This window comes from Artibeus jamaicensis, unplaced genomic scaffold, assembly GCF_021234435.1.
Source record: "Artibeus jamaicensis isolate MK-2021 breed Jamaican fruit bat unplaced genomic scaffold, CSHL_Jam_final contig_391, whole genome shotgun sequence".
Classification (NCBI taxonomy): Eukaryota; Metazoa; Chordata; class Mammalia; order Chiroptera; family Phyllostomidae; genus Artibeus; species Artibeus jamaicensis.
Genome location: NW_026521814.1, coordinates 3,759,820 through 3,785,649, shown reverse-complemented (window position 1 = coordinate 3,785,649; position 25,830 = coordinate 3,759,820). Strand labels below are relative to the sequence as shown.

The window sequence follows — 25,830 nt, the reverse complement described above, 5'->3', positions numbered from 1 at the left end:
TATGGATGTCTCCTTTTAGGTGAGATTTAGTATGTACTATCCAAAACCCAAATGTGGGCAATTATATACAAATTAATGTATGAGCATAATAGGTCAAGAGAAGGACATAAAACTTCCACATTGTGAAATCATCTAATAAGACATAGGAAAATGTATTTTGAGGACTGAAAATTTACTCCAGAGAGCATTTTTTTACCGAGGAACATTGATTGAGTCTTTTATTTTATTTTTTTTTATGTATGTATAATGGGGTACCACTTGTACGTGGGAGAGGAGAAGGGAGGTGACTATTCCATTTTGAAGCATTCCTCTTTGTCCTGTGGACACTGAAGTGGCCTAAGATTGTCCAGCCACAACCACAAAAGGTGAGGTAGGGAGCGGAACACAGGCGATGCTTTGAGAGTCTTTCTGATATATGTGTTTTTGACTTTAGCACTACTCAGTGTCAGACCTCAACCCTTCCTCAGCAGAAGACCGCCTCTCTGGAGACCTAGGAGAATAGGGATTAGGCACATGGGAAAACGGAGGGACTAAATTAAAGTCAGCATACTGAATGGTGAAATTCCTAGTCTCATTTTCCTGTCTGAAAGCCAGTAGCCAGGTTCATATCTCTAGCCAAGACATAGGGATTTTCTTTTAACTGACATTTGTATTTCTTAGTGGAAACATTAGTGGCTACTTACTTACCCTCAAGTCAAGCTCATCAACCTGTACTCAATCCATGAAAACAGGGTGTTGGGGAAGGCTCCACCCACAGGGTCCCCTGGCCACCACAGATGAGAATAAGTCTACCAAGACACGACCTGCTTGGGGAGGAAAGGTGGCTGATCTCAAAGGAGAAGGACCAAGAGCCTTTTCCTCAATGGGCTTTTATTAGGTTTGTTTTGCACAGGGATACAGGTAAAGCTCATTAATCATTCTGAGGCAATAAGGATCAAACAATAGATAACAAAGAACTCTGAGGGCCTATTTTGAATCAGGGTCAGATAGCTAAAGAGCCATAAAACTTTGAGGAACAAACTCACTTCTTGCTTGGACCCTTATTTAATTGAGAGCATTCTAAACAAAGCAGGTTTCACAAGATTTTACATATTTTTTCTTAGGTCTGATTGCCCTAGGGAACCCACCCTTTCCAGCACAGGACAGTACCCACCTCCAGCATTGTTTCAGGCTTAAGTCAGGCAAGGGTAGTAAGGATGCCAAGAAATTAGGAGACTTCTTGCAGACAGAATGAGGACTCAGGCTATGTCAAAGCCGAGGGGAGAGGGTCTGTCACCCCCTTTCTCCATAGCCCCCCAAGTCCTTCCTGGGGGCCTCCATGTGATCATGCCTGTCTTAAGTTTATTTCCCCCTTGGGGAATCTTACCCCTCATTGGCTAACTGATCAAGCACTGGAGGCCAGTTATGAAAAAAGGAGCAGAGGTGGCGCCCTTGCCAGGGAGATAATCTTTGTCTCCTTAGTAGCTTATGGTCAGAAGGTCACTCAGCCTTAGCAATGGGGGGTTACAGCTTCTGAAACCCAACAGGGCAGTTCCCAACAATAGGGCCTTTACACTGTGTTTTAGTGCCTTAGTCTTAAACGCAAACGATGAGCTCTGTCATTTTAGGAAAGCACATCATACAAAAGATTTTTTAGAGGATTTCCTTAAGAGCTGGCAATTAAGAAAGACTCAGAGACCACATTATTCTGTTGATAGTGTGAATGAAAATACAAGTCTGGGCGAATAATTGATTTTGTGAAAAGGGGAGCAAACAGTTGAGAATGTTTCTGGATTTCAACTTGAGTGTGCCATTTCCTGGAGAAATAGATTCTGTATTACCATTAGCATTTAAAATTTAATCATTTTTGAAATTCATGCATTTGCTTGATTACTTTTTTATTGTTTAGCATGCAGCTCATCAGCTTTCTGTCAAGGGCCAGAAAGTAAATATAATTATGCTTTGTGAGCCATACAGTCTCAGTTCATGTCCTGTTCAAATCCCATTGTGACACAAAAGAAGCCCTAGCTATTATGTAAACAAATGAGCATGACTCTATTCTAATAAAACTTTATTTTTAAAAAAGTCAGTGGGCCCACTTTGACCTGCAGATTATAGTTTGCTCACACTCGGTCTAGTGCGTCTAGTAGAGAATTAGGTCTGTGAGGGCAGGTATCCCACATACTTGTGCTGTGTGCCTAATACCTTGAAAATATTAAATGTGTTTGAATGAATTAAGAAATTTAAACCACATTTTTCTTTAGGGTTTTGTGTGCTTACCCAGGTAGATATTTACTATGCTTTTCAAAGTAGAAATGGTAGTAGCTCTTCTTAATGCTTTGTTCTTATGGAAACTTTGGAATATAATCAATTTGTACCTGAAGGCTGCTGGTATTCCAAATACTGTTGTGAAGGAGCATCTGCTAAACTACGTGCCTGCTCCTGGGTAAGTCAAGGACTTGTCCTTCTCCTGAGATTTATAACATGAAGACAATTGGGCAGATAAAATATAGATGATTACCAAACCAACACTAGGGTACAAGTTATTTTGAATATTCCTGAGGACACATTAAGAAGTATAATTTTGTCGGCTGGAATATAAGTAGTTCAATTTTAAGCTGCTTTCACACATACTAATTTGTTGTCCTGTTTTATTATATATACTGAAAACAAGAGGCCCCAAGAAAAATGCTTGAAACAATGACTTTGACAGTTGATGAAACTGTGCTATCGGCGTTGCTCTTGTTTTGCAGTAAACCTATGATGGACTTGTTGGTATTTCTCTGTGCTCAGTATCACTTGAACCCATCAAGTCACACAATCGATCTGCTGTCAGCTGAAAAGAACCCCATTAAATTTAAGCCAAACACACCAATAGGAATGTTGGAGGTGGAGAAAGTAATTTTAAAGCCAAAAATTTTGGATAAGAAAAAACCTACACCTATAATACCAGAGGTAAGAATTTCACTGTAGAATTGATTGATATCTTACAGCTAAAATACTAAGTTGATTTTTCAGTCATTATTTGCAGTTCTTTGTAAATAAAATATAAATTGCCTTTCCTGGTCAAATTTGAGGTGAATGTGGCTGTCATGTTTCCCTAGACCACTTTGTTTAGGGTTCAGTTGGTTATTGATCCTTGGGCTAAGTAGCGTTTGGGGCCTACTTTAGATTTTTGCTGCTCTGAAGTGATCCATGGTATGTGACAGTATTAGAATCTGACAATTATGAACGATCTGTATTTTAAGCTATTCTTTTAGAAAGTATTTTGTATATAAAGGAAGGTTTTTGAACCTTGTATTAAAAATTCATTTGGGCCTCTCCTTCCCCCTCCCCCACTCTCTCCCCCTCCCCCACTCTCTCCCCCTCCCTGGTCTCTCCCTTGCCCCTCTCCCCCTCCTCTTCCCCCTCCTCTTCCCCCTCCTCTTCCCCCTCTCTCCTTCCCCCCCTTCCCCCCACACCTCCTTCCTTTAGGCATGTCTCTGCGCTTGCTTTCTCCTAAGCTCCAAGGGCCTTCTTTAGCCTCTATAACTTGTTTCCTGAGTCCACGCATCTCAGCCGCCTCAATTCTTCTACGGCTCACTACTTCTACCTCTGTAACTGCCTAAGTAAAGTTAAAAAAAATATTTAAGAATTTTTTTTAAATGGTTTTTTACCTTTATTTACTTGGTAAGTGGTGGTTGTAACTTACTGACATCTACATTATTGTTCATTTGAGCTACACAATGGCTCACTTTTCTGAAATGTACGTATTTTAAGCAAAAAATTTTAATAATATTCTAATATCAATTCTTAATATAATTGGTTTCATTCTATAAGCAATAGAGCTACAAGCTAATGGGTTTCAAGAAATACTGTTTCATTAGGAGCAACATCAACCATTTTTAACTTCAGAAAATATATAGAGGTTTATATATTAATAGTCCATTGACAAATGACTTGTATATATATTCTCACATTTTCTTCATATTCTTAAAAAGCTGTCAATAAAGAAGTTAATATTTTTATAATCCTAAAACATACTTGCTTTCTTCAAAATGTGATTGAATGTTAAATATTTATTAGGGTAGTGGGTTAAATACCTAGATATGTGGGCTATTTAGATACAGTATTTATGCTATATCATGAGCTCACATGTGACGTTTGTTTTGTGAATTCATGTTAAGCTTTGAAGAACTGCAATCTATAGACTTAGCATGGTCACATGTTTCAAAGTTCTGATTATATCCAGTACGTAATTCAGTTATATTAAATGATCAGATGCTTAAAAATCTTTAATAATTTTGAATCCATAGCATTAAATGTGTAAATAAGGAACATTTTAATATTTTACTAATATGTTAAAATGAGCTAAAATAGTAATAATATAGTGACAACAATAGATAGTCACAATATAGCTAATGTGTTTTTTTTGATAACTATGTGCCAGCCACTATGCTAAGCTCTTTATATGTACTATCTCCTTTAATTTATTTCAAATGGAAAGAAGTTAAAAGCTTTAGCCAAAATTCCCCCTTTTATTGAGAGAACTAAAAACTATTAAAAGATAAATATCCCTCAAATATAGAATGAAATAAAACACACATAATTCTGTATTATGAATATTTGTTAATTTTAAAGTAAATATTTTCAGGAACAAAACAAAAATATCCACTATTCTTTTTGGATTTAAACTTACACAATACTTTACAAGGGTTGTGAAATTAATCTAGATTATTTAATAAGCAAACTGTTTATAAGAATCTAATTTGGATTTAGGAAGTAACATTAATAAAAAAATTAAGTTTATTTTAGCAGATTATAGTATAACTATGGCATTAACTGTGTTTCAGAAAACTGTGAGAGTAGTGATCAATTTTAAGAAAACGCAGAAGACAATAGTGAGAGTTAACCCACATGCATCACTTCAAGAACTTGCCCCCATTATATGCAGCAAATGTGAGTTTGATCCAGTCCATACACTGTTGTTGAAGGATTATCAGTCTCAGGAGCCCCTCGACTTGACAAAATCTCTTAATGACCTGGGACTTAGAGAATTGTATGCCATGGATGTCAGCAAAGGTAAGACTTGTTGTTTTCTTTATTTGACAGGATGTGCGTATACAAGGTAGGCAAAAGTAGGTTCACAGTTGTGAGTGCATGAAACACTGTTTATTCTTGTGTTATTGTTCATTAATCATTGTATTATTTTTTATGCAGGCAACTAACTATAAACCTACTTTTGCTATACTCTGTATGGATACGTGTGTGTGTGTGTATTATGTTTATGTGTAGTTTTTCTCAAGTTCATAATGGCACTTTAATGGATCCTAAATGGATCCTATAGATAGAAGTCAATACATGGCACTAGAAATAAGAAGAGAACACAAAATATAATTTTATTTCAGGGTTTGAAATTGAAATCAAAACTTGTCTTTTTAAGCTGCATCACATTTTACAAATTTCCATATACCAATGAATATATTTTTGGTGGAATTTAACTTAATTCTTTGATAATTAAACGGCTTTGAAATTTAAACAGAAAATAAAAAAATTTACATGTAAATGTATTATTGTTGTAATCAAGTGTGAATTACTGTAGACTCACTATGATTTTGTCTGTGTCCTAACTAGCATTCAAGCTAAATTTTGTCTTGAGTCCTAACTAGCATTCTTGCTAAATTTTTTTCTAAGGTCAGCACCCAAAACCAACAGGCTTATAAAATGAATCAGTTTACTTTCTAAATAGAAAGTTTTCTAAATAGAAGTACTTTTCAGTATTAATCTATATAAAAATTAGTATATTAAAATTGGGAGATCTTAGATAATGTTGGTTTATACAATGTGTAACAGAGAGAGAAATGCAAGCTCATCTTTTTGTATGAATCTGTTTTATTAGGAGAAATAAAAAGTTTAGTAAAGGAGACAATTACATCTTCTATGAATAGAAAACTGCAAACTTTATCCTGAGATTGAGGCTTTATGTAAACCCATAGTCAATTATTTCAACTCAGTGATGTTATATCCTTGAACAGACACCATCTTTAAGTCAATTTACCCTCTTTTACCCTCCTCTGTAGCCACTTCTGTTACTGCCTTCAGTAAATCATCGGTACAAGGTAAGACATATGAATCAGCAGAAATAAATTATAATGTAAAATCTATTTCTGTTGGGGAAATTAAAAATAAGCTTTTAATTTTACCTTCTTAAATATTACTAATGTATACAAAATTTTAATTTAGACAATCTTTGTGTTTTATTTCCTGAAAAATCATTTATAAGGCCCTCCTTGATTTCTGATTTTTAATACAATAATTACATTTCAATAATTGTTTTAAAATTAATATTAACCTAAGATATAAAAAATATATTCTTGAAAAAATGATTTTGCTAGGATCTTAATAGTTTGGTGGTATCATGAAAAGATCTTAGATTATTTTCATTGAACTGTTATTTATCATAATCAGGGTATTTATATCATAGGAAATTTTTGCCGCCATTATGTTGTTTGTGAATATTTTGTAATAACTTGGAAAATGGCTTACACTAAAATGAGCTTTTAAAGCATTTAAATGTGTTTAATACAGTTGTAAAAAACTTTTACATAAAATTTCTGAAAGTAAATACATAAAACATTTTTATAGTGGTTACCTTTGGGTGTCAGGGCATTGGGTTACTTTCTATCCTTTTTTTATTTATATTACAGAATTTTATAATGGGAATGTATTACTTTCATGCTGAAAACTTTATTAAGAATAGCCAATAATAATAAAGTCTGAAAGTCTTCCCTCATTAAAAAGGGTTAGGGTCAGAGGGTTGATTACTTTAATAATTACCACTCTACTGAAAAAACACACCATTAACTGTATACATTGTTTGTTATTGGAATCTTCTTTCTTTCCCACTTTCAAGTTTTCCAGAGCATAGTGAACCTCCCAATTCCAAGAATTAACCCACATAGGTAATAGCATGATGATTTCTTATTGGTGTCTATCATGTTACGAGCCTAATCAGAAGAGCTGAAATTTCTTACTTAAAGTACATACTGATTAATCAGAGGGCAGGCATTTTAATTGACAGGACAGGAGATATCAGCTCATTTAGCAAGGGCAGATAGCTTTATCTCTCTGGATCTAAACTTCTACTTCCATCATAATAAAGAGATTAGAAAGTTATCTTCGTTGGTCTCTCTAGCTGCAATATTCTGTTACTTGTATTTGACTTTTGTTCCTAACTTTGCCATTCTTCACATGCATAACCCAAAGTGAATTCTCTATTTTTGTTGACCTCATTTTGAAGGTGTTGAATGCATTGATTTCTAACACCTCTTCCAGCCAAAAATATATGTGGTTTATTCAGAGGATTAAAAACTATGAACAAAGCCATAAGACCATAGAATAGAAAAATTAAGAAAACACTTATTATAGTATCAAAATCTACAAGGTCAGTCTAATTGCTCTCTCCTAATTTTATTTGGTGTTATCAGAGGACTTAGAACTTTGCATGCCATTATTTAAATAGCCTCTCTACTAGAAAAAAGGAATTGTAGTATTTGAGTTGCTTTCTAAGTAAGCTGAAGCCCTTGTTTGTCTTTGTGTTTAACTCTAATATTCAGTGATCCCTGACATAAAGCAAGTGAAGACTTAGGGGTTAATTGCTGTAGAGGGTGAATGGGCACCTGGAAATTACTTTGCCAAAAGTAACTATATGAAATCATCTGGTTATAATTATTGGACTGCGCCAGCATGTGAATTTTCCATCTACTATTCCAACTAAATATAACTCTGTGTTTATATATAATTAGTGGAGGATTCTCTTTGAAAATGAAATAGTAGCATTTGTTTAAAAAAAGTAAAAAGAACTATAAATCATCTTTAAATGGATACCAGTCTCAGTTGTACCATTAAATGTCCACATATCTTGGTGGAAGTTATTCTAACTCTCCAGTCACCTAGGTCCTCAGATATACAATGGCACAATACAACCCACTTCCATTTCTTTACATGCTCAAAACTAGAAAAAGGACTCAGAATGATAACATATATCTCCCTAACAGAATTGTTCCAAGAAATAAATTAGGCATGTAAAAAATTGTCAACCCTAATGTGTTATTCACATGTTGATTATTATTAGCTGCTCATTGTAGCAAGTGCATACTGCTTATTTAAGATTTGAAGCATCAGATTTAAAGTTTTATTTTGTGAACTGTCATTCTCCTTTAATATGTTATTAAGGTATATTGCATTAGTAAGGCATATTTAGTTATTGGCATTAATTAGCTTTGCTTTCCTGGGATAGCCCTACTTTGTCATAATTTAATTTTTTAACATTCTTTTTAAGTAAAAATACTGTACATTTACCCCCTAAGTAATAAGTATGCATTTAAGATATACATTTTTTTCAGACTATCCATTTACCTCTAACTGCTGCTTTAGCTATATCCCACCAGTTTTTATTTGTAGTACTTTGTTTCCTATGTCACCAAAATTATGTGATTTACCATAAAACCCATATGTTTCTTAGAAACATCGTAGAGATGTTTTTAAAAATTTATAGATCTCTAGTCCTTATTTCTCTATTTAAAAAAAATCATTTATTTATTGAGTAAACCAGGCAATTTGTCTTGCAGAGTTCCCCACATTCAGAACATTGCTAATTGCATCCTGTGATGCTACTTAGCATGTTTCTCTACTGTGCTTCCTATAAATTGATTGTTAAATCTAGAATCTTGATCAGATTTGGTGAGATGTTTTTGGCAAAAATATTTCACAGGTGGTATTGTGTACTTCCATTACCATTCCATTGTAATGACAAGTAATCTTTTTTGGTGTTAGTCATTGATAATTATTGCCTATATTTTAGTCAGGAGTTGAAAAATGGTCACAATCTATTGCGAACATTCCTTAATTAATTGAGATTTTTCCAAAGAAATCAAATTTCCCCATGTCTGCTCCTTGTCTATCTAGGTGGAATTCATTCAGAAAAGGCAGGAAAGTGTGTTTCTTCCCCTTTATTAGTTTTAAAAATAATGATTCCCTAGCATTACACAAAGATGAACATAAGGATCAGTTACTTTTTTATTGCTATGAATGCATGGAATTAAACATGTAATATGTTTTACTTTATTGAATTTTTCTTAAGATACCCAAATTGTCTGGAGTTTTGCCAGTAGAAACCATATAAAATTGGTTCTTTTAAAACCAGCCCAGTAGATTTTGCTTGCTTTCTCTCTGGGAATACTAGCTATTCCAGGTTCAACCTATACATTCTTTGATAGTAATAAAAAAGCAGCCATTCTTTTTTTTTTAATAATTTTTTGTTCCAGAAAATATTTTTCTTTCTATTTTTTTCAACCACCTAAAAATGTGAAAACAATTCTTACCTCACAGGTTGTACCAAAAAAGTAGTAGGCTGGACTTGGTCCATGGGTCATAATCAGCTGAATCCTGGTCTAATGTAAATAAATTTGACATTATTTACCGTGAAATAAATATGTGTCCTTTATCATTTATAAATGATAAAATTTACCCATTTAAAGTGTATGATGGTTTTATTATATTCTCAGAGTTGTGCAGACATCACCACGATCTTATTCAACACCCTAAAAAGAACCCCCCTGCAGTCACTACCCATTCCTTTCCACCCTGTACCTCAGCCCTAGGCAACCATTTACCTATTTGCTGTCCTTATAACTTTGCCTGTTCTGCACATTTTATATGAGCAGAATGATACCAGATATGCCCTTTGTGTCTGGCTTCTTTCATGGAGCATAATGTTTCAAGGTCCATCCATGTTACATATATCAGTATTTCATTCCTTGTTGCTGACAAATAATATTCTGTTGTATGGATATACATTTTATTCCTCAGCTGATGAATATATGGTTGTTTTCACTTTTGGCTATTATGAATAATGCTGCTATAAAAAATTCATCTGCAAGTTTTTGTGTGGACATGGTTTTTGTTGCTCTTGGATATACACATAGAAGTGGAACTGTTAGGTCATATGGTAACTCTATGTTTAACTATGTGAGGAATTGTTTTCCCAAGAAGCTGTATGAATTTACATTCCTATCAACAGTGTATGAGGGTTCCAATTTCTCCACATCCTTGCTAACACCTCTTATTGCCTGCCTTTTTGCTGATAGGCATCCTAGAGGTTATGAATAAGATAACCTAGAAGTTATCTTATTGTAGTTTTGATGTTGAACATCTTTTCATGTGCATATTTCCCATTTGTATATCTTCTCTGGAGAAATATCTGTTGAAACCTTTGCTCATTTTTAAGTTCAATTGCCTTTTTGTTGTTTACTCTTTAGTAAGTAATATAAGTAATTTTAGTAAGTAATATAGAGTAATAAAGTAATAATTACTTTAGTAAGTAGTACATAAAGAAATATAGGAATTCTTTACGTATTCTGGATAAGGGTCCCTTAACAGATATGTGATTTGCAAATACATGGTTCCATTCTGTGCATTGCCTCTTCACTTCATGGTGTCCTGGTGTCCTTTGAAGCACAAAAGTTATAAATTTTGATGAAGTCCAGTTTATCTTTTTTTTTTTTTTGACTGCTTGTGATTTTGGTGTTGTACTGGAGAAACCATTGCTTAAGTCAAGGTTCAATGATCTTTTTAAAACTTAAATGTGATCAGTTTACTTCTTTCTTCAAACATCTCCAAAAGCTACTTATGACTTTTATAATAAATTTTTTTCTTTAAGCAGTTTATTTATTTATGTATGTATGTATTTATTTATTTATTTTAACAGCCCCAGCCATTCCCACCTCCCACTCTTGATCCTACCCCCACTTTGGCTTTGTCCATGTGTCCTTTATACATCTTCCTTGATGACCCTCCCTGCTTTTCCCCTCATTATCTCCTCCCATCTTCCCTTTGGTTACTCTCATTTTGTTCTTAATTTCAATGTCTCTGGTAATATTTTGCATACTTGTTTGTTTTGTTGACTAGGTTCTACTTGTAGGTGAGATCATGTGGTATTTGTCTTTCACGGCCTGGCTAAGAATCAGCCATTCTTAAGCAATCATATTTCCTTTCGGTGGGAAATGGTTAGAAAGACCATCTGGGCCAGGGTGACTCAGCAGTGCTGGGTTTGTCACTGTTTGGAAGTCTCTTAGGTTGACATTAGGAAATACTTTTGGAAAATGAAGTATTACATATGCAACCTTGAGGTTTGACATTTGCTATTCTGATTAAAGAGCAATTTCTCAATTTTGGCAATATCGATATTTGGGGTCAGGCAATTCTTTGTTGTCGAGGGGCTGTCTTGGACCTTGTAGTATGTTTAGCATCACTGGCGTCTACCCAGTAGGTACCAATAAAACATCCTTCCCATTCCACCCCCAGGTATGACAACCAAAATTGTCTTCTGGGGTGTGGGGGAGGGGAAATCATTCCCCAGTGGAGACTCACTGGATTAAAGAAATATCATTTATGAATTATATAACAAAGTACTAAGTAACTACAGTGAATCATGTTTGGGGAAGGAAAATATTTTTTGATGGTTTACCTCTGACACAAAAATATATTCAAAATAAACAAAGGAACAAACTGAATGTAGCAATTTGGTATCTCATTTAATTTGAAGATTTTTACTTTCAATATTATTGGTAATTATGGAATACAGACTTCAAATCACAATGAATTGAGTTTATCATAACTCTATAATTTCTTGATTATTGGGCCCACTTAAGTATCTTAGTTTCTCTAACCTTCAATTTCCTATATTGTGAATAGGAGCAATACTACTAAATTTACCTGTTGCTTTGAGAAGTAAATAAGATATAAGGTGTGTAGCAGAGTGCATGGCTCATAGTAGATCATAATTAGCAGCTTTTATAACTAGGTAAAGTTTTCAAAGGAAAGAAATTGAGAGAAACTTGGGGCTGAGTGGGTACTTTTTTTTTCTCTTTTAGAGTCCTGCCAGATATCACAAAATTTAGACATTATGAAGGAGAAAGAAAACAAAGGGTTTTTTGGCTTTTTTCAGCGCAGTAAGAAAAAGCGAGATCAAGTAAGTATTTCTTTATTTATCATATTATAAGAGCCTTCTAATCTGGTTTTAATCGCATGTGCTGTTTATCTTGAATTTACACGTAGATTTTGCCTTTTCATCTTTAGACTGCCAGTGCCCCAGCAACCCCTCTAGTGAGTACTAACCGCCCGACTTTTACAAGGTCCAACACCATTTCCAAAACATACATTTCCAACACCCTGCCATCGGATGCTCCTAAGAAGAGGCGGGCGCCATTGCCTCCAATGCCAGCATCTCAGAGTGTCCCTCAGAACCTCGCTCACATCCAGGAGAGGCCAGCTTCTCTTGTAGTGAAATCCGCGAGTGTGGATGAAACAGATAAGGTGCGTAATTTTGTTTCGTTTTGTTTTAGCGTAGGATATGGGACCTTACCTAACTTGTTTTTTTCCACATAGGCTACTTAATAAGGTTAGTAACAGTTACTAATATGCAGAAAGGTGAATAAATAGTTAATTTATAAGATTGATACTGGGAGGAGACTTTCTATGTGTGCACAGTTCTCTGATGCAGTAAAGAATAAATACATCGATTTTAAGTAGCTTTGGCATTCAAGCAAATAAATCATCCATAAATCTTAAAGTGCTGGTCTATGAAGGCCCAAACAGAGGCTCTTGTTTGTATATATTAGGGATGGAAATGCTTAGTTTTGAAAAACAGGCTTTTTGTTTTATTTTTTAATAGCAACAAAGTCCTTGTATCACTTTAATGAGTTTCTAACTAGATGTACTTGTATATTTTTTTACCTTACTTGGAGAGTCTCTGGGGGGACTGTTCAAAATACTGTTCTGGGTGTACCTTTTCTCCAAACTTTATTATTATTGCTCCTCTTTAATCCCAAATTTCCTGGATTATGCTGTTTTGTGGAAATCCATTTCCAAAACTACTTTTCACGCCCATAAAATCTCTACTTTCCTCACTTTATTCATGTAAACTGTAAATGAAATTTTAAGTAAATGTGATAGAACACAAGGCCATATACTTTGTTACTTTGAATTAGATAAATGAATTAAGTAACTTTAAGAGTGTATTTTATTTAGAGGAATTCGAAATGCTGAGATGTTTTCTAATAAGTAGGTAAAGGGTTTGATTTCTCCCTCAGGAGCTTAGTAATCTCAATGCTCAGGTAATTTTACTTTTCCTAACAAACTAATAAATATGTCTATGCTTCCTTAAGTTAAAAAAATGATAACTGTAGATTTTAATTTTAATTTATCATATGTATCTTTAGAACATAAATAGCTACCATGATACAAACAAACAAAAGATGCTTAAAATCAGTAGTTACTTGGAAAACCATCTAGTAACTTACTTTGTTTATTTCTATTAAGATTCTCCTATCTAATGGTTGTGGTATAAAAATCTCATCTTACGAATCAGGATAATTATTTTTTCCAATGATATAACCAAATGAAAACTTACTAACAAGTTTTCCAGGGTGACTGCTTGGTGGTTGGGTGAAGTGTTCATAGAAGAGATGATTCAGTCTTAAAATATGTGTCGGAGTGGGTTTGTCGGTCAAGAAAAACCCCATTCAAAGACGTAAGATGTGGCATGCCGGGGATGAGCAAGAAACTGAGTAAGATAAGCAGAGGACAATTCAGGGTCGCCAAAGACTTCATTTTGTAGCTTCGTAGTAAGTCATTTAAAACGTAGCATTTTCAGGATGGTTTTCCATTTTTAATTACCAGAAAACTATAATCATAGGAGTATAAATTATAATATTCTTGAGTAACTACCAAAGTCTGTCTTTTTCTTCATAGAGAAATAACTCTTAGCCACTACTCACTAATCTTTATTCCAGCTGTGCTCATCCAATCTATTTCAGTAAACTTTCTTCATGGTTGTATCCCAAAGATGTCTACGCTGTCTTTCTAATAGTCTGCTTGCTAAAATTCTAGGTCACACTACCAGTGACCTCACCAAAAGCTATTTCTTTGATTCACACTCTCTGCTCTGTGGCCAGATGATGCCCCCATGTTAAGCAATCTTTATTTTTGTTTTTAGTATATTGCCTTTGGCAAACTAGACATCTTTATACAATTTTCTAATTAATTTTTTCTTTTGATGTGGCCATCTGGATAGTTCTTTGATGTATTGTTTAGCAGGACCCAGGATTATTTGTTTTTCCTTAGAGAAGCTGAAGAACCATTTTTTATTTATTCGCTGTAAAAGTTCTTAACGATTAAGCTGCGGTTCTGTTTGTGAGTGTGTTCTCATGCACGTGTATGTTCATGTGAATTCACAATTTCCTAGGCATCTGAGCACTCATTTCTTTAACTTCTTGGCTGTATTAGATGTAAAAGATGAGCCCTTGGTCTTGGTTTTTCTTTTTCTTTCGGAGGTTCTTTTTTTTTTTTTTGTTTTTTGGGTGGTGGGGGGGTTACTGGGCGAACTACTTCTATTAATAAAAAGGGGAGGGGAAAACGGGGGGGGAGGGTTGGTGTGAAAGAAGACATTTTTATTGCTTTAAGCAACCTAGTTACAGTTATTTGTTATGGCAGCCCTAAGAAACTAATACTTCAATTTTGTATTTTCGATCCCAGTATACTTCCAGCTGTAGTTTAAACTCATGGTTGTTTATTGACTCATCACTACCTCAAAATCAGCATATTTGATGTCAAACTCAGTTTTTTTTCCTCCTGTATTGGAAAGCTCAAGATCATCTTTGTTTATTTCTTTTTCTTTTCACATCCAGTTAGCAAGATATCCTTCAATCTCCCTTCATAATGTCTCCTTACCCCTTACTTTCATTCTCTCTTCTGAAGTCATATGGTCTCCCCATATCTTGCCTTCATAATAAAAAGAATGTGGCAAGCTGGTACATTTATATTCTATAATTAGCACGTCCCAGTTCAGAGACTTTGGATAGCTGGCTGTTTACCTGTTACTTTCTGGGCATTCAGAGTACTCTGCACTCTCATTGTAATTTTGAGGGGAGGGACCTTCCTTCCTTCCTTCCTTCCTTCCTTCCTTCCTTCCTTCCTTCCTTCCTTCCTTCCTTCCTTCCTTCCTTCCTTCCTCCCTCCCTCCCTCCCTCCCTCCCTCCCTCCCTCCCTCCCTCCCTCGTCAGCTTTATTGAGGTGTAATTGACAAATAAAACTCTTAAGATATTTGAAATACACATCATGGTGATTTTAAATATGTATACATTTTAAAGGAATTTCCAGAAACTAGTTACTTAACACATCCATTAACTCATATATCTCTCTCTCACACGTGCCTTTTGAAGTTCTATTCTTTTGGCAAATTTCAATGGTGTAGCAGTGTTATCAGCTATAGTCACCATGTTTTACATCCTCAGACCTTATTAATCTTACAGCTGAGTTTGTCCCATTTTACCACCCTTTCCCTTTTTCCCTTCACCCCACTGGCAAGCTTCATCATTCTCTGTTTCTTCACCAAACTCTGTTATGAGTTTGACTTTTTTAGATTCCATGTATAAGTGGTACCATGCAGTATTTGTCTCTCTCTTTCCTGGCTTATTTCATTTTTTATTGTCCTCAAGCTCTATCCATGTTGTCATAAATGGAAGGATTTTCTTCTTTCTTGTGGCTAAATAATATTCCATTGTGCATGTATTTATATATACACACATATATACACTTACGTGTGTGTGTGCACATTTTCTTTATGCATTCATACATGGACACTTAGGTTGGTTCCTATGTATTAGCGATTGTCAGTAATGCTGCATTAACCATGGAGGTGCAGGTATCTTTTCAATACCCCTTTTTCATTTTCTTTGGACACATACCCAGATGTGAGATTGTTGGATCATATCGTAGTTCTGTTTTTAATTATTTGAGAAAACTCCATGCTGTCTTCTACAGTGGCTTCACCAATTTACATCCCCCCAGCACTCACAAGGGTTCCCTTTTTCCCCCACATCCCTACCAGCACTTATCTCTTCTTTAAAAACAAAGTAGTTTATATTTTTTTCAGTTACAGTTGACATACAGTATTCTATTAGTTTCAATGCACAACATAGTGATTGGACATTTATATAACTTATGAAATGATCACCCCAGTAAGTAGAGTACGCACCTGGCACCATGCATTGTTATGACTGTAGTATTGACTGGATTCCCTGTGCTGCACCTTAGTCCCTGTGACTTAATGGGTCGGAGGTGGTATCTCATTGTGGTTTTGATTTGCATTTCCCTAATGATTAATGGTGTTGAATGCCTTTTCATGTATTTGGCTGTTTTTGTATATCTTCTTTGGAAAAATTTCAGCTCCATTCCTCTGCCCATTTTTAATCCCATTGTTTGTTTGTTTTGCTGTTGAATTATATGAGCACTTCATATATTTTGGGTATTAACCCTTTATTAAATATGTGGTTTGCAAATATATTCTCCCTTTCTGTAGGTTGCCTCTTCATTTTGTTGATGGTTTCTGTTGCTTGCAGAAGCACAATTTTATTGTTAAACTTTAATTTCTCCTCATTTTCAGTGTGCTTTTAACTCTAACCGGAGGGTTTGACTTGTTGGTCATGCAAAATCCTGCTTCCTATCCTTTCTGAACAGAGTGACCCCAAGCTCCAGCTCCTTATTTCTACTCACTATTCAGATTATACCTGTTCTTTTACATACTTCACGGAGAATTTTCTAAAGATTCCATCACAGAGTGACATTACTTTCTCTGAATTTGTCTCTCTTCTGCCTTTTCCTGGTATTAATATATGAATGTACGGAGTTATCATATTTATGTGATACATATTTCTAGAGAGAAAAGTGAAAATTCTTCTTTCCTACCTTGCCCCTAAACAAATTCCTCTGCATAAAGGCAACCATCACTAACAGTGCCTCATGTATCTTTCCAGACATGAGTTATGTACATTCAAGCCAGTAGTCACAGTACATATTTTTTAGGTGGTTGGCGGTCCTGTGTATGCCGCATGCACTGTGTTATAACTCATCTTTTGGTACCAAATGGAGTGTTTTAGATACTTATCAGTACATGAAGGGCTTCCCCTTTTCAAGGCTTCGCAACATTTCATCGATGTGTTATACATACTAACATGATATGGGGTGAGTACTCCATTCTCTAAACATAAACATTAAGCTTCTGTTACTGTTTAAAATTTTTTGGCTTTGTTAATTTTCTTTCTTTTCTCTCCCCAACGAGAGGGCAGGAACTGTGCCTCTCTGAAAATTTTGTGACATAGAGAATTTGTACGGAAACGTCCACCACAGCTTTCACACAGCTGGGTAGAGTGTGTACTGTGAGAACATCTGCCCTCATAGTCTCACTAAATTTCAGCGTTGCACATGTACACAGGGTAATTTTTCAGAAGCACTTGCATAACTTAAAAATTGCTTATAATTTCTTTATAGTAAATGGCCCAGGTAATTCTTGTCAATGTTTTTCATAAGCTTCAACAGGAAAGCACAATTTTGGTGAGGTTGTATTTAAAGAATAAAGACCAATAACTAAAATGTATGAGGGAGGACCCCCAAAAACCCAGGATTTATTTATAAAAATTTGCGTATTTATTCTTCCATGTTTAAACTTCAGTCACCTTCAAGGTACTCTCCATTTGGTGCAATACACCTATTGAGATGTTTTTTCTACTGCTCAGAACAGTTTGTGATCTTGTCAATATTAGTGCCTTTTCATGCTTCTGCCATTTTTTGTTTCACCTCTTCCACATTGGCAAAACATTTCCCACGGAGGACTTTTTTCATCTGGGGAAACAAAAAAAGTCTCTCAGGGTGAGATCAGATGAATAAGTAGGGTGGGGAATGGGGGTCATGCTGCTGTTGGTCAAAAACTGCTGAACACGCAGCACGGTGAGGGCAGGTGCACTTGTAAATCACCCATCAAGAAATGGGCAAATGTGTTAAGTCTTCAAAGAAAATTCACGGAACTAAACACACCTCTCACAACAATGCCAGCTGACACACTGATACAGATGGGTTCCTAGAACACTCACCTAGCAGGGGAAGCCTGTACTAGTAGGGGCCCACCCTCCAGAGGATAACTCCATTTTTTTGTTTCCTCCCACCCTGTACATTACATAATGTATATAAATAAAATCAACCCTTGAAGTTTTTTTATATAGCCAAATGCAAATGCTCAGGAAATTTAGCAAAACAATCAGTTTATGGGTGAATTTTGCTTATTTTACTACTTGCTTGTTTTAAATTTAAAATTAAAGATAATCATTATCACTATAGACATTTATATCTACAGGGTCTGGCACAAATAACACCCCTTTTTATCACATAAAAATCTTTTATTACAGAATCATAAGCATGTAATTCTGTAACACATAATATCACACTCAAGCACACCATGTGACATTTCAGGTGACATTCACCTATCCTACCAACCACACTCAAGCAAGCACTACTTCTGCCAGATCCTGTTTTTTAACAACTTAGTTTTTGATTTTAAATTTCTAAAAAGACTATTTTTAATGACTGGGTATTTTAGCAGGCTAAGAAAAAATAACTGGAAAAAATGACAAAATCATTTCCAAGTCCATGGAGAATTTTGGCCACATGCTTATGCTGCGATTTTTATTGTTTAGGAGGTAAACCACAAGGGTGCGCTGTTTAACAACTACAGCATTTTGCTTTTTCTAGTATTTTTTTTCCCCAAAGCATCCTTTAATAAAAAAAAGAAAATATTGGAAATAGTTACAGTGTATTAGAAATACAAAATGCTTATCTTTTGTGAGTGAAGTACCCAAAACTAGAGCTAGAGAGATAAATAACTAATGCATGACAAAGTGACTTATAACTAACACAGTTTATTCATTTTAAAATTTATTTCATTTTAGTGTTGTTTAAGCAGTCATTGGTATTATATCTGCCTTAGACAGGCTTATGAGTAAGTCAGTCTGCCTTTAGCTTAGAAAAAATTCTGTCAACATCTGTCTTATACTTTTAGATGTCTGTATTTAATAATTTGCTTTATTCTTCTAAGGTATTTCTCAATACTGGCAAATTAAGGTATTTGGATAGTGATTTTCAGCTCAAACTGAAAATAAATAAACTGGCAGTATTCCCATGAAAGGCTGTTGATTTTCTGAGCTAAATGTGGCACCTGATTGTGTAGTTTCCAAAGAAGATTCAATGAAGCTCCAAGTTAGTAAAATAATTTATCCTAACCCATGTTTTGAAGAATTACTGCATCTAAAATTATTTTAATCACCTAAAGAATATATTTTAATGACTGCATGGTTCACTCTCGTTGCTGCAGTGTCTTTTTCATGCCCCTAAATTTCTCTGTATTCTCTTTCACATGATTTCGAGCCTTGGGTCATTTTCCTTACAAAGATGGATATACTGACCTCTGTAGAAGCGTTCATTTGGAGAAGAGAACTATCCAGTCAGAAATTTCCTGGCAGTTTTTCTTCGTACTTTTCGGGCATTATGTGAATATAATTCTCCCTGAAGATTTGAAATGCTGTTTGTGCAACAACATATGTGCTATTTGGCTCATGCTATTTTCTACATGAATCATATCATGTGCATTATTATTGTATGTATATTATCTTTGCATATAGTTATTTATGATTAGATTGTATGTATATAGTTATTTATATAAGACTGTCATTTGACACATGACGGAGGTCAGATACAAGGACATGGACTAGAAATGAAAATGACTTTGAATTCTGGCGTTAAAACTAAGTTCACAAATCCAGTTTCTGCACTGTATCTGCTAACCAAGTGTCTGAAAAGCACAGTTAATACAAGCAGTGTCCAAAGCATATCCTGGTATTATTGACAAATTAGCCTTTTAACACTATTTTACATTTGAAGAACAGGAAGAAAGTTAGAGAGAAGTTGTGTGAATGATGACTCATAGAAATCACAGAACCTCTGAGCAAATTCTTCGTTTTGCACATTTAATATGGCTTCGCTGCTTGGAGTTGTGTGTATATATAACAGAGCAGCTCCTCTTAAGCTACTAGCGTGGAGCCTGGTTTTCTTAGGATATTTGCTTCTGGCTGGAAACACAGTAAGGAATCATCTAGATTCAGCTTTTCATTTGGTCTCCTTTTGCATTCTACTGCAGACAAGCACATATTGAGAAATTGAAATACTTTGCCATCTAGTATTATGCAAGTGAAATTTAATACTTGCACTGTTACTTTTTTGACAGCTGATTTAATTGTTCTTAAAATATTTGGCATTATTCACCTTTCACTCAATTTTTTTTTCAGTTTTAAAACATTATTTTTATTTATTTTTTTATTGTTGTTCAGGTACGGTTGTCTCCATTTTCCCTCCACCTCTCCCCCCTACCCTACCCATCCCCGCCTCCCACCCTTTGTCCTTCCCCTCTTTTGCTTTGTCCATGTGTCCTTTATACGTGTTCCTTGACCACCCTATTTTATCTTTTAATATTTAATATGGTTTATAAGAAGATGGTAGATGCTCATAGATTTATGAGATGTGCTTGTCTATATTTGATTTTGGTTTCATTTAATGAGCTTTAATCCTAGTTTTACACAGTCATTAAGGTGGTCGTAATAGAGCATGTATTTGTAACCTTTAAGAAATACACCTCTTTTTAGTTTTTCTCCACATAACACTTGATTTCCCCTCCACTTTCCACTTATATTTATTGTATAGAAAGTGTACCACATACATAATTCTACAATTGCCTAGGAACAGCGGTTGCCATGACATTTTCAGTTTGATGTACAGGATGCAGCTGTCTGTACTTCCAAAAATATGACTTGTTTCATTCACTAGAGAAACCCACCAACACTGTACAGTATATGATCTGCTTTCTCTCTGAGACTTTCTCAGATATAAGATCAACTTTGTCATTGTAGTTTTCATCAGATTTTCAAAGGTTCCTAATCACAACAGTGAACGTAATGATTAGTGCTTATGTAGCACTTACTAATGTTTCAGAGAAGGTTCTAAACACATCACTCATTTAATGCTCACAAAAATCCTCCCAGCCATTACTTTTGGGGTTTCTGCCAGCTTTTTCTTTAACCTATATGTAAGGGACTATGTTCATTATAAACTTGTTAAGTTTTAAAGAACAGTGCTATTAAAGGAACAATAGGTTAACTTTGAAATTGGTGTGGATTTCTCATCCTTGTGCTCTTGTATACAGAATTTGTGCCCCTCTGCTGTGCATACTGACATAATAAAACAGCATTGAAAATAATCAGCGTTAGGGTCTTTCTTTACAATTTCTCATAGTATGACGTTTATTTCGTCTTTCTACCACTGTGACATTTGGGATCTCATGGGGGAGACATGCCTTTCTCTAGTAAGCAACATACATTCATGGAGGCCAAAGCAGAGAGAAAACAGACCTGATTTTGGAGCCACAGTGATAAAAACTGTGGGGTTATTAGGATAATAATGCAGACTTGACTTCCTTTCTGGGATGAGCCGAGGTGGTCCTAGTTGTTCCTGTGGCCGCCTCTTTACTGTAGTAGAGACCCTAAACTCAGTTAACCTGCAGATGTTTAGCATCTTCCTCCCTGCCCCCCCCCCCCCCGGGCACCCATCACTGTGACCACAGAAAACCATGCTTGCTTACCCCCATCCTCTGTCCTTGTAACTTGATCCTGACTCTGCTTTCTCCTGATTCATCTTGTCTTTATGGAGTTAGGCTGTCATCTCTGCGCATTTAAAAAAGGGTGTAAGTAAGGGATTACCACTGGTCTGACTAGGTTATATTCTATTTCAAAGTATTGTACGGTTGATGAAAGGAAAGCACAGATTGCTTTAGGAAAAGAAATGGAAAAATCTTTCAAGGGTATAACAGGCTAGACAGATTTGTTTGTCTTTGGTTTTGTTTTGCTGTTTTGTGATGTGAATGGAGAAAGCTGGAAAGGAAGTCTGTTGTGGCAGGAGAATCTTAGATTCTCCTAATACGTCTGTTAAATTCTTTTTTTAAATCATCATCCAAGGATATGTTAATTGATTTCAGAGAGGAGGGGGTAAGGGGAGAGAGAGAGAAACATTAATGTGAGAGAGAAACATCGATTTGTTGTCTCTCACATGCACCCCAACCAGGGATCAAACCCGCAGCCCAGGTATGTGCCCTGACCAGGGATTGAACACTTAACCTTTTGGTTTACAGGATGATGCTCCAACCAACTGAGCCACCCAGCCGGGCAGTCTATTAAGTTCTTGTTTTCATAGTCACTTTTTCCTTTGTCCTCTTCATCTTCTACCTGGAACTACTTTATAGCTTCGGTTTCTCCTGTAGAGTAAGGTTTTGTAACTCAATTTTCAAAAGTCTCTTTCAACTCCACTATTATAAAATTATTCTTTTGTTATCTTTTAAAATTGACCTTTAAGAAATGAAAGTACTTTGTCTTATAGACTTTTGGTTTGGTCAGTGTTGACCAGGTAGTCCTGGTATTACTCTTCTGAAGAGTAGTGTTTAGACCCTGAAGTACAATAGCAAATTGAAACATTGGCCATCTTCTGTCTACAACTCATGCCTGTAAAACGACGTCAGCACAAGTGCGTAGGGCATCACTAAAAAGAGGTAGAAGACACAAAGTTTGAGAAAGATATACTCAGGTGAATGAGTTTGTTAATCAGAGGATAAAGATGTTACCATTGGCTGACGATGAGTTTAAAACTAGATGATTTTGAGAGAAACCTAGCAGCAAGCTCTGTCACTCAGAATCCCCGGAAGCAATTTAATTTTAGTTAGTAACCCCAAAAGGCACAAATCCCAAGTGGTGGGTGGTGGATAGGCACCTGCAAGTGAATCCAGCTCTAATCTCCTTGCTGCCTTTCATCGACCTTATTTTGGCAGATTGGTAGGAACAACCTTAAAAATGGCATAACAGGTGAAAGCTTATCTTGCGTGTATTTAGAGCGCAGGGCCCTGGCCTGCTTTGTGTAATTATAGTCACACGATGCCTGAAAGGTCACCCCGTTTGCCCATTCACTTTCATATGATACGATTTTTTAAATCTAAGTTGACATGTGCAGGCTGAGACTTTCGGTGCCATCCATAAAATCTCTTAAAATAGAGGATAAGAAAAGAGAATACATAAATTCTCATTTGGGGTGGAGCTGGAAGGAAGTACTACACAAAGGGGAAAAGGGTATAGAACGAGGAGACTCGGGGTAGCAAAATAAATTGCCCGGCCCCACCAACAGATAGCATTTTATTTTAAAAAATATTAAAGGAAGAAATCAGTGTGCATGCTTTTATCCAACACAAGGCAAGATATGCATACATGCATGTGTGTATAAACAGGCATAAAACATGGAAAAGGGTGGACACCAAAATGCCTATGAGGTCACCTGTATTTGTTATTTACAGTGATTTTTTTCTCTTTTTCTTCATCAGCATGTGTATTGTTTGTCTCTCATATAATGTGCTAATTTTACAATCAAGTGAGTAATAAAAATGATTTTATTGTGACAAAAAGCTTGCTTTCACAGCTGTACCTATTTTGTAAATTTAAAACAATACCTCATACTTCTGTACTACATATATTATAATAATTATATGTCTTGAAGTATAAGAAAATTGATTTGTTGCCTAAGTTGTAAGATCGTTAGAGAGAATTCTGCCATGAGAGAGCACAGCTTGACCTTCAGTTCTGCAGCACTCAGTCTCGGGCAGAAGGCAGAATGAATTGGGGTGTAGCTGATATTAATTTTAAGATATTTAATACTATTTCGTAGCATGTATTGAAAATGTCCAAGTTGGAGAAGGATAATATGAATCCCTTCACAAGAACAAGATACATATGAATTTTAAGATAATTTTAAGGGATTGTTTTTGTTATTTCCTTTAACTCCACACATTCCCACATGTGGAAATCACATTATAAACAGAAGTAAAAACCCAATACTTCTAATAGAAACATTTAACAATGTTATTAAAGTTGGGACACTATTATTCTTATTTTATTCAATTGTCTTATTTTTCTCTTTGTATTCTTTCATTTAACTCATGTCCAGAATATATTGATTTAAGTGACCCATATCTTATAATTCAACAGGGATTAATAAGTGATATACTAACTAGTACAGAGCTAATACTCAGTAAATCTATTGAATGCCAATTAATTCTATTTTCTTCGGCTAAATTTACTTCTACTTTGAAACCCTGAATTCTAATCTGGGTGCGCATTCTTAGGGAATAACTATGTAGCATGGTTTTCAACTTGACCTTGCCACTTTTGTTAGTGTATTCTTTCTCTCTGTGCAGTTATTTTCCTTTTCACAGACCATAAAGTTCACTGGTATGCATTCCTGTTAGAGATGCAGTTTTTGCTAGTGGCAAGCAGATTTAGTGACTTTAACCAAAGTACATAATTGAATATCTTTAATTATTAACCCAAGTTTTTCCACCTAGTTAGCAGACACCTCTGTTTTCTTGGTTTGTAAACCCTTTGGCTTAAAAATAATTTAATCTCAACTCTTTTAAAAAATTTCAGTCATAATCTGACCAAAGAAAATGTTTCTTGGTGAGAAAAGCTAAAGACAGTTCCAAGCAGTTCTTTCATTTTAGTTGTAAACATTAAATTTATGACATACTTCAAATTATATACTATAATCCATATCCATGTGCTCATCACAAAAATTTAACTGACTGGTAGTGAATATTTAGGTTTTATTAAATTTCTTTTAAAGTATTACCCCTGGCTGGTGTGGCTTAGTGGATTGAGTGTCAGCCTGTGAACCAAAGGGTTGCCAGTTTGATTCCCAGTCAGGGCACATGCCTGGATTGTAGTCCAGGTCCCCAGTAGGGGGCGTGTAAGAGACAACCACACACTGATGTTTCTCTCTCTCTTTCTCCCTCCCTTCCTCTCTCTCTACAAATAGATGTAAAATCTTTTTTAAAAATGTAAGTTGTGATGAAGCTGCCTGAGGTGACTTAAAGGTGGAGTTTTACATGTGAATTACACAAAATTCTTATGAGTGAACTAATCACAAGTTCCCGAATGTTGGGTGCTGTAAGATCTTAAGGTTTATTATAACTGAGACTAACTCTAATAGGACTCCCGCCTTCATTGTCACTGAAGAAAAAAGTACAATTTTAGAATAAACACCTCCTTTACCCATACTTTTTGCTCTATAATTTGCTTATTTTATTTACAGATCACTTCCACATACTTTAAAATAGGCAAATTATGTGCAATGAATGATATTAGCTAGTATTTATGGGTCATGTACTGTATACTGGGCACTGTGCTAAGTTTTTACACATTTCCCTGAAAACTCCCAGCCCTTTCTGAGGTAGGTACTCTTACATTTTTCCGAAGGTTGCAGAGACAATAAATGCCATGCCCCCTGGTTTGAGCCCTGACATTGTCTCCAAAGCTCATCCTGTAATCATTACCCTGGGCCGCCTTCTAACTTGCAAACCCTCTGGAAGCCTTTTGCCAGTTAGACAAACTCACACTCAAAATTACTGGGCAGCTCAATCCTGACTAATACAAGAGTAGAACTGTTGGGAGACTATTGGGAACATATCCTGGAGCACACACACACACACACACACACACACATAGGGTGTAAGAATGCTGCTGTTCAGGCACTGGTGGCCTTTTTGGCGCTCGCTCGCTCTCTCTCTTAACACTTTATACGGGAAATCATGATGTGTCTATGGAAATGACTGTGGTGGTTTAGCAAGTCTGCCCTCTAGCAGTAGTTCTTCTTGTGTTAGGAGCTCTCCAGTATTGTGTGCATGTATTCTGCTCATCATATCCCTCAGTATACACAAGTTTTCTTGGCTACCATATATTTAGAAACTTTTAGATCCTCTCATTTAGATTCCCTTTCTTTCTTCTGCAAGCTTTTACCCAAGAAAGGGATGTTTGCAGTAGAGAGAGAACATTTCTTGGTCAAGGC

At 35.6% G+C, this 25,830-nt stretch overlaps 1 protein-coding gene across 8 annotated transcripts in view; it reads left to right on the top strand.

Moving 5' to 3' along the window:
- Window positions 1–25,830, top strand: part of COBLL1 (cordon-bleu WH2 repeat protein like 1) — a 159,865-nt gene that overhangs the window by 108,225 nt on the left and 25,810 nt on the right. For 6 of the 8 annotated variants that reach the window (XM_037143073.2, XM_053665174.1, XM_053665175.1 and 3 more), the window contains 5 exons: window positions 2,733–2,934; window positions 4,812–5,040; window positions 6,039–6,077; window positions 11,892–11,989; window positions 12,097–12,333. In XM_037143073.2, the coding sequence (XP_036998968.2) occupies window positions 2,733–2,934; window positions 4,812–5,040; window positions 6,039–6,077; window positions 11,892–11,989; window positions 12,097–12,333 (805 nt within the window). The remainder of the gene's footprint in view (window positions 1–2,732; window positions 2,935–4,811; window positions 5,041–6,038; window positions 6,078–11,891; window positions 11,990–12,096; window positions 12,334–25,830) is intronic. The other 2 variants (XM_053665172.1, XM_053665176.1) reach the window with 1 other exon arrangement.